This window comes from Oncorhynchus mykiss, chromosome 1 (genome assembly GCF_057628025.1).
Source record: "Oncorhynchus mykiss isolate SJ-2025 chromosome 1, ASM5762802v1, whole genome shotgun sequence".
NCBI lineage: Eukaryota > Metazoa > Chordata > Actinopteri > Salmoniformes > Salmonidae > Oncorhynchus > Oncorhynchus mykiss.
Genome location: NC_143022.1, coordinates 9,400,496 through 9,410,479, shown reverse-complemented (window position 1 = coordinate 9,410,479; position 9,984 = coordinate 9,400,496). Strand labels below are relative to the sequence as shown.

At 43.7% G+C, this 9,984-nt stretch overlaps 1 protein-coding gene across 1 annotated transcript; it reads left to right on the top strand.

Moving 5' to 3' along the window:
* Window positions 1–6,636, top strand: LOC118966070 (uncharacterized). The gene is made up of 6 exons (XM_036988292.2): window positions 1–72; window positions 302–420; window positions 649–685; window positions 817–1,217; window positions 2,590–6,229; window positions 6,390–6,636. Exons 1-6 carry the CDS (start codon window positions 34–36, stop codon window positions 6,621–6,623), a joined length of 4,470 nt encoding a protein of 1,489 aa, XP_036844187.2. The 5' UTR covers window positions 1–33; the 3' UTR covers window positions 6,624–6,636.
* The last annotated feature ends 3,348 nt before the right edge of the window (window positions 6,637–9,984 follow it).

Sequence of the window (9,984 nt, the reverse complement as noted above, 5' to 3'; positions counted from 1 at the left end):
TTGTCCCAGTCTCTAGACCTGCCTGTCTGTGTGATGGATGACCACCTGACCTCTGAAGCTGTCAATGAGATGGTAAGTTGACCTTGTCATTTCATATTACAACATTAATCCAATAAAATGTTATAGTGATGCTATCATTGGCAATGTTGACGTACCACAACCATCTCTGTTGTGTTGCAGTTGTTTAATTGGCCCAACGTTGCCAATGCTCCTCCCCTCTTTAACAGTTAATAATTATTTCAGTATGATATTTGTTGTATATTAAGTTTGATTATTTGCCATATAATTACATTTCTACCAGGAGCAGAGCAATTGTACCAGGAGCAGAGCAACCTCAGTGATGGAAACCACAGAAGAGGGGAAGCTCAACAATGTGGAACATCTGACACTTATGGACTTCCTTCAAAACCTAACTGAGAAGTATGTTCTGTTTTCTTTGGTACTATCACACCTTCAAGGAAATAGGATCAAATTAGAAACTGATCAATCTGAAAAAAATGTTCAGTGCTAGAAAAGTTGTCACATTGCAATTTTGCAAAAACAACTGACACAAAGCAGGTATAACTTCACGATCAGGCAAATAATTAAATAAAAACTATTCTGCCACGCATCCTGATATGACAACATTTATAACAATATTGTTTTCAGGCAATGGAGGGGGATTCGTGAGGGCATGTTTGACCCGGTAAGATCATGATACTGACAATTTAATCAGATTACCATGAAAACTCTGCCTAATGTTTAACCTTGTTCATAAGCTTTTGAAAGACGCACTATGCAACATTTTAAAACACTTCTTCTGTTTCTGGAATACAGCTGACAAAACAACAGCTTGCCGGCTTGTGTCTGAGGATTGTCCAGTTTTTATCGGACAAGCTGATGCAGATCATCATCCCAGGTCTTTACGAACTACTGGGCATCCAAGATACTGCCTCCTCTCCATTGTCACAGAGATCTCTCACAGCGTCACTCACCAGTCTGTTAGACGATAAGACTAACACCAAGTCCCGCGTGAGATTTACTGAGGCTGGTGTACCTAAGAGGCCAGGCAGTCGAAAGTCTTACAATAGCTTTCGCATCCCGACTCCCTACCCTTCCTCCAACTGTATGGAGCAGGAAGAGGAAGAAGAACAGGAATCACAACTTAAGTTCAAGGAGATTTACCTGACTAAGGGCAGTCTGGGCAGTGGAAGCTACCTGCCCAAGGGGGCCATGAGGTATGTTCTTAAAGGGAAATTTAACAACTTCATATTCATCTCCAGCATCACCATATGTGAAAATTACACATTTCCATGCTTTGTAGTAAAAAAAATATAGAGGGACGTAACTGTTTCCAATAGTGCTGAGAAATTAGTGCTTTTTGAGGTTGGTTTGGTTTCCATTCAAATATTAAAAAAATAATCACGGTTTTGGATTTCAATACTTTTTTTAGACATTGAATGCACTATGGATTATGTGTGTTGAATGCTGTAACAACACATAATAAAACAATGAATAAAAGTCCCATGATGGTAGTGACTGTCCATTACTGTTTATGACTTATCAACCATCATTTACTTTCTCATATAAAATATTTATTTGATGACTTTATTATTTCATTCCAAGTCATCAACTCATCTCTATAGAGCTGCTGCTTATTCTGTCTGACAAAATCACTATTTTAGTAGTTCTTCTAAGTAAATAAGACCTACTTTTATGACCGCTGAACACCAACTGTCAATCACTTAGATCATGTATTTCCAGGTAGAGGATCCTCGCAACGCAACTGCTTTTTATCTCTTTCATGCATTCTCTCGTCTCTCCGTCTCAGTCAATGAGGTTTCCGTATCTGCTCCACACAGAGTGGACAAGCAAGTGGGCGTGCAATGCATTATGGGAATTAATTGCCATATTTTCTGTGCTAAACTATGTAGAATATTGGCCTGTTGGAAACTACAACTCCCTACTACATTGCATAGTTCGTGCTTGATCTGATTTATCTCTACAGAAACTGAGCATCGAGCTCACAGAAGAAGAAAAAAAGTAACTATATGGAATTCAAATAATTGAGCCGACGTCGGTCAATTAGTTGTTTAAAAACCGAAAAATAACAAAAATGTTGGTTAAATGCTCAGCTCTAGATTCTAATGACATCATCAGTGTACATCGTGTGATTTTAACCAATTATGAGTAGGCATTGCCTACTAATTGGTTGATGATGTCATAGAAAACACTTATCTTCCTCTTTCTTTTTTTACTACAAAACATAGAAATGCCCGTTTTTCACATATGCTGATGTTGGGGTGGTGCTGGAGATGATGAATATGAAGTTGAAACATTTAGAAATTTCCCTTTAACATTTCTTCAAACTGCCTGTTATTTATGATTGTCCTTGAAGTTATTAGAAGTTAAAAAGTTGACCAACATTTTATTGGGCTTTAGAAATTAAGCAGTTAGGCTGACATCACACTAAGGTTTTTTCTCAGAGAAACAGCAGCGTTTTCCTCATTGTTTTCAATGGTGCAGATGTATTTGACACACTGAATGTGCATCACAGCCTTACATATTATTTGTTTGACTTTGATGATTTCTGCGTTTTTTTCCCCCAAGGACTCTAACCTCTCTGTCTGATGTGCAGAAGAAAACAACCAACTCTGAGACGCTACAAGTCCTCTTAGGTGTCTCAGAGGACACCCTTGTCACCTGTGTGCAGGACAGCCTGCAATGTTCTCTCTCCAAACTTGCATGCATGTCCAATTCTCCATCTGGAAGTGCAGGCTCTATGATGCTAACCCCTGCTGTAATGGCAGAGTTGGCTAAAGATGTCAAGTCGGCCTTATCAGTGGTCGTTAAGAGTGCCTCCGCTAGCCAAACCTCTGTAGTGACACCGGTAAGGGGAGACTCACAGACCAAGGTGACTGAGAGCATGGTGAGAGAGCTGGCTGCTAAACTTGAAAAAGTTGACCAAGAGAGCAAAAGTCTAACAGGGCAAGTCATGACCATGATCTCTGACACAATGGTGGCTTTTGTTGACGAGAACGAACAGAATTTGCTGGAAGATCTGAAGGACAAGATCACGTTTTTGGCATCGCATGTTGGCTTCATTGACGATCTTGATGCCCTGATAAGGAAATACGAGAGCAGCTACAATATTGGTGAATCTGGTTCCTCCTGCACGCTCACATCTAAGAGCATCCAAAAACTCTCTAGCCGGGAGTTTCAAACATCAGCAATACAAGCAGTGAGTGGAGTTCTTGACAAAAAAGTCAGTAGTTTGAGCTTTCCTAGTTCAGTCATTCAGTCTGAGTTAACAGGTGCTGTATCAGGTCAAACATTTTCTGGCATTGTAAAGACAGAGTCGATTCACCCAGTGGGCTCAGCAGCGTCAGTAGTTGTTAAGACTTTCGTGTCAGATATGAAGTCCTTGGCTGAATCTGAAGAGAGTCCCCAACAGAAGAGTGAAGAGTCTGCTGCTGTTCACATTTACCACAGCGTCCAAAACAACTTGAAAGATTATTTCGGCAAGCTTCAGCGATTTGCCTTAAAGAGCATTGTCACATCTGATGATAACATCACAAATGCTGAGTTTAAGGAGACAGTTCCACTTCCTTGCTTAAACATGAAATATAGGCCCAGTAAGAGTGAGCCTCAGTTGCCAGAGTCCACTGGTGCAGTTACTTTACAAAGAGGCCTAAGTGAGAGCTCAAAACTTATTTGGGCAAAAACTGAGTCAGAAGAAAGCAAGCTCTTTCTGACAACTTGCACCAAAGAAGTCATCTCAGAGCTTCTGGTCTTGTACAAGACTGCAATGTCAAAGGAGGACGCCCTGTACACTGTTGGAGAAAAAGGATCAGGCTTCTCTATTGAGAGAGAGAAATTTGTAGAGGGTGTTCTGGCTCAGCTTGGGGATATTGCCCATTCCAGGGCCTCATCACCAATAGTATGTGAGTTCCCCTGTCAAATTGAGGACAGCAGAAGTAAGGCCACAGCTTCTTTGACCAGTCTGTTAGATTGTATTAGAAAACTCTCAAGTGAGGAATTTAAGAGAAATGCCACTCAAGCAGTGAGTGAGTTCCTAGTTAAAAAGTCCACCAGTAACTTAACTAGTGCACAGCCTGCTTATTCTGTAGCATCCAGGTCTTGTTCCATTCAAAACCAGTACACATGGTCAAAGGATATTTGTGCGGATTCTGCTGCCTTTGGCATCATTGAAACATTTGTGGAAGACCTGCAGAGCTCGGCGCAACCTGCAGAAGTAGAGGAGAGAGAACCTGACCTCCAGGAAAATGCACAAAAGCTACAGAGCAGGATCTGGTCTGCTACCACTAGTTTATATAACAATATTCAGAAGACATTAAAGGACTTCATCATTCATCAGCGGAGGTCAGACATGCTGAGCAGAATGTCTAGTCATATACCCACAGAGGACTCTGGACATCTTGGGACTAAGGAGCACATTTGTTTGGCAAGCCAGGACTTGAGGCAAGCTAGTAAGAGTGTGCCTCACTTTCACAGTTTGAACCTTGAAGTGGCTCTACACAGGGGTGTCAGCAAGAGTTCAAAACTTCTCTGGACTGAAACAGACGAGGCTCTACTGACCAATAGTACCAAAGAGGTCATTTCAACAATCTTGACCTCATGTGAGGATCAGGCATCAAATGCACCTTGCTTCTCCACAGTAGGAAAGAAAATATCTGATATGTCCCTTGAGGTCAACATGTTGGTAGGTGGTGTTCTGTCTCAGCTGAAGGACATCTCCTTTTCAAGGTCCCCAACACCATGTGAAGACATGTTTGAACGTCTCCAAGGTTCTCCTGAGCGAACCTCTCCAGTAAGTCTAGATTGCAGCACGGCTGCCTCCAAAGGCATTGCATCTTCCCACAGTCTTTCAACAAAGAGCCTCCAAAAACGTTCTAGTCATGAGTTCCAAACCAAAGCTGAGAAAGGAGTGAGTGAGGTAATCTCTAGATCATTTAACATTGCGGTGGAAGGTACAACAGATAAGTACCTCCAGTCTGTATCTACATCCACCACATCTACTGATATTATACAAACCATGGTGAAAGACCAGCAGGAGCTCACCCAGACCACCCAATCATCTGACATGGTATCTGGAACCTCCCTGCTCACCACTGGACAGGTTTCTGAGAAAAGAATCTGGTCTGTTGCTCGTAACATCTACTACAGTCTGCAAAGTAAGATTACGGAGTTTCTCAGAAAAGATCTTCAAAGATCAGACACAACACTTGGTTCAATCCAAATATTTACATATCAAAGCAGTCCTGCTTCACAAAGAGCAAGTCTCGGCCATCTTGAGGTCAACCAGAGCAGTGTTACACCTGGTGGAAACGATGCCTGTGTGGACATTCCGCACAAATTACTACCTAAAACCACTGAGCTCTCAGGATCCATGCTGGAGGATATTGGCACGATCCGTTGTAGGAGTGCTGACAGCCAAAATACAAGAAATACCTCTTCTTCACGCTCCTCCATCTCTCTAACACCTACTTCAAAATTAAGGCAGTCGAAATGGCACTTTGCTTTACCCGGGACTCCCATCCCCACTGAGTTTCCTGCTCAGATTGACTTTCCCATTGTTAGAAACACAATCATTGAGGACTTCTTTCACACAGAGGACTTACTTCCTGTAACCTTTGTGGACAAAGTCAGGCAAGCTGCTGGGGTGGTAGTGGACATTATGGTGGAAAGTGTTGAGAACACACAGGAAAATGGACAGGGTGCTTCACATCTTGACGACCTCCGATCTGCTGTTAGGAAATTGAGAAAAATCATTTCCACTTGGACCATCCACATTTTCAGCCATGAATTGTTGGATAAAGTGATAGCCCTTCAGGACAGCCACAGCACTCCACAGGTCTTAACATTGGAAGCAGCCAAAAGTGCTTCAGACTCCATTCTTTCAAGGCTGAAATGGGGAAATGAACAATGTGCCATATCCAAGGAGCTCTCCTCTCAGCTTCTCCAGATATTTGCTGAAGAGACAGTGAAGTGCTTCCTGAGACAGTGGTCAGATGAGTATGAAAACATAAACTTTGATGTTTCAGTCCAGAACGATCCAAAGACTTCTACTTGCATGGTCATTCTTCAAATGATCACCAAAGCCACTGCTAAATGTTATTTTGAGTCCGCTACCAGCGTGGCCACCAGTGACATTGTAGAAGGCGTGTTTGATTTGGAAAGGGATACCATCAGCAGTACTGGAGAGCAGGTCCTCACCTTCAATACAAAGGTATAGTACACATACATCTTTCATGAATAACACTGCTGTTGACCTTTTATATGATTCTTTGTGTCATGGCATTGCACTGCTTCTTTGCAGTTGATATGCTGTACTTTAAGATATCGAAAACATTTCAGTTTGTTTTAATGTGCCTTTTCCCACCAACCAGGGTTCCAAGAAAGTTAGTAAGAACCTCTGTCCTCAAGAGTCTCTGGAGTACCAGCCTCAGAACATTTGCCCTACTGTGTACTTTACAGGTAAGCCCTGCTGCTGTTTAGGCTGCTGCTCAGTCAAGACTGAGACATTATCCCTTTACCATTACACTAATTCATTTGGAAAGACATTGTACTCCTCTGAGTTGTTACCTATGACATACTGTACTGTGGGCTGGGTGGTAGCCTAGTGGGTTAAGAGGTTGGGCCAGTAACCGATAGGTTGCTGGTTCAGAATCCCTGAGTTCACGAGGCAAAATCTGTCAATGTGCTCTTGAGCAAGGCACCAAATCCTAATTGCTCCTTGTAAGTCTCTCTGGATAAGAGTGTCTGATAAATGAGTAAAAATGTAAATTGATGGCATGCTGGATGGTCTTTCGTTGCAGAGACGATGACAACATCTCATGGCTCCTTTTCTCCAGAGGGAATTTATGATATCGCATCGTCCTTCCCACTTGAAGAGAAGAGTCGCAAACCCTCCCTTTTCACCAGATTGTCTAGATCCATCACGAAAGGCTTTCTCAGCACATTCAAATCTTCAAGGAAAACCAAATTATTTAAATAAATTCCTCATTATAACAACGAGAGCATTCATTTGTTCAGATGAAAAACTAATCGTATTGGTCACATACGCCGAAAACAACTGTGAGATGCTTTATTACGAGCCCATTCCCAACAATGCAGAGTTAAAAAGTAAGAAAATATTTTCTAAATAGTAACACAATAACAATAACATGGCTATATACAAGGAGTACCAGTACCGAGTCAATGTGCATGGGTGCGAGGTAGTTGAGGTATTACAGTATGTACATGTAGGTAAGGGTAAAAGTGACTAGTCAATCAGGATAGATAATAAACACAGTAGCAGCAGCTAGTGTGAAAGTCGGTCAGTGTCACAGTGAATGTGTGGGTAGAGTGTAGTGAGTGTGCATCGAGCCAATTCAAGAGAGTCAGTGGAAAACAATTAGAAAAATACAAAGGGGGTCAATGCAAATAGTGCAGGTGGCCATTTAATTAACGTTCAGCAGTCTGATGACTTGGGGGTAGAAGCTGTTCAGCAGTCTTATGACTTGGGGGTAGAAGCTGTTCAGCAGTCTTATGACTTGGGGGTAGAAGCTGTTCAGCAGTCTAATGACTTGGGGGTAGAAGCTGTTCAGCAGTCTAATGACTTGGGGGTAGAAGCTGTTCAGCAGTCTAATGACTTGGGGGTAGAAGCTGTTCAGCAGTCTAATGACTTGGGGGTAGAAGCTGTTCAGCAGTCTAATGACTTGGGGGTAGAAGCTGTTCAGAAGTCTAATGACTTGGGGGTAGAAGCTGTTCAGCAGTCTAATGACTTGGGGATAGAAGCTGTTCAGCAGTCTAATGGTGTAGAAGCTGTTCAGCAGTCTAATGGCTTGGGGGTAGAAGCTGTTCAGCAGTCTTATGGCTTGGGGGTAGAAGCTGTTCAGCAGTCTAATGACTTGGGGGTAGAAGCTGTTCAGCAGTCTAATGACTTGGGGATAGAAGCTGTTCAGCAGTCTAATGGTGTAGAAGCTGTTCAGCAGTCTAATGGCTTGGGGGTAGAAGCTGTTCAGCAGTCTAATGACTTGGGGGTGGAAGCTGTTCAGCAGTCTAATGACTTGGGGGTAGAAGCTGTTCAGCAGTCTAATGACTTGGGGGTAGAAGCTGTTCAGCAGTCTAATGACTTGGGGGTAGAAGCTGTTCAGCAGTCTAATGACTTGGGGGTAGAAGCTGTTCAGAAGTCTAATGACTTGGGGGTAGAAGCTGTTCAGCAGTCTAATGACTTGGGGATAGAAGCTGTTCAGCAGTCTAATGACTTGGGGGTAGAAGCTGTTCAGCAGTCTTATGGCTTGGGGGTGGAAGCTGTTCAGCAGTCTAATGACTTGGGGGTGGAAGCTGTTCAGCAGTCTAATGACTTGGGGGTGGAAGCTGTTCAGCAGTCTAATGACTTGGGGATAGAAGCTGTTCAGCAGTCTAATGACTTGGGGGTAGAAGCTGTTCAGCAGTCTAATGACTTGGGGATAGAAGCTGTTCAGCAGTCTAATGGTGTAGAAGCTGTTCAGCAGTCTAATGGCTTGGGGGTAGAAGCTGTTCAGCAGTCTTATGGCTTGGGGGTAGAAGCTGTTCAGCAGTCTAATGACTTGGGGGTAGAAGCTGTTCAGCAGTCTAATGACTTGGGGATAGAAGCTGTTCAGCAGTCTAATGGTGTAGAAGCTGTTCAGCAGTCTAATGGCTTGGGGGTAGAAGCTGTTCAGCAGTCTAATGACTTGGGGGTGGAAGCTGTTCAGCAGTCTAATGACTTGGGGGTAGAAGCTGTTCAGCAGTCTAATGACTTGGGGACAGAAGCTGTTCAGCAGTCTAATGGTGTAGAAGCTGTTCAGCAGTCTAATGGCTTGGGGGTAGAAGCTGTTCAGCAGTCTAATGGCTTGGGGGTGGAAGCTGTTCAGCAGTCTAATGACTTGGGGATAGAAGCTGTTCAGCAGTCTAATGACTTGGGGGTAGAAGCTGTTCAGCAGTCTAATGACTTGGGGGTGGAAGCTGTTCAGCAGTCTAATGACTTGGGGGTAGAAGCTGTTCAGCAGTCTAATGACTTGGGGGTAGAAGCTGTTCAGCAGTCTAATGGCTTGGGGGTGGAAGCTGTTAAGGAGCCTTTTGTCCCAGACTTGGTGCTCTCGTATCGCTTGCCGTATGGTAGCAGAGTGAACAGTCTATGACTTGGGGGTAGAAGCTGTTCAGCAGTCTTATGGCTTGGGGGTAGAAGCTGTTCAGCAGTCTTATGGCTTGGGGGTAGAAGCTGTTCAGCAGTCTAATGACTTGGGGATAGAAGCTGTTCAGCAGTCTAATGACTTGGGGGTAGAAGCTGTTCAGCAGTCTTATGGCTTGGGGGTAGAAGCTGTTTAGCAGTCTTATGGCTTGGGGGTGGAAGCTGTTCAGCAGTCTAAGGACTTGGGGGTAGAAGCTGTTCAGCAGTCTAATGACTTGGGGGTAGAAGCTGTTCAGCAGTCTAATGACTTGGGGGTAGAAGCTGTTCAGCAGTCTAATGACTTGGGGGTGGAAGCTGTTCAGCAGTCTAATGACTTGGGGGTAGAAGCTGTTCAGCAGTCTAATGACTTGGGGGTAGAAGCTGTTCAGCAGTCTAATGACTTGGGGGTAGAAGCTGTTCAGCAGTCTAATGACTTGGGGGTAGAAGCTGTTCAGCAGTCTAATGACTTGGGGGTAGAAGCTGTTCAGCAGTCTAATGAGTTGGGGGTAGAAGCTGTTCAGCAGTCTAATGACTTGGGGGTAGAAGCTGTTCAGCAGTCTAATGACTTGGGGGTAGAAGCTGTTCAGCAGTCTAATGACTTGGGGGTAGAAGCTGTTCAGCAGTCTAATGACTTGGGGGTGGAAGCTGTTCAGCAGTCTAATGACTTGGGGGTAGAAGCTGTTCAGCAGTCTAATGACTTGGGGGTGGAAGCTGTTCAGCAGTCTAATGACTTGGGGGTAGAAGCTGTTCAGCAGTCTAATGGCTTGGGGGTGGAAGCTGTTCAGCAGTCTAATGACTTGGGGGTGGAA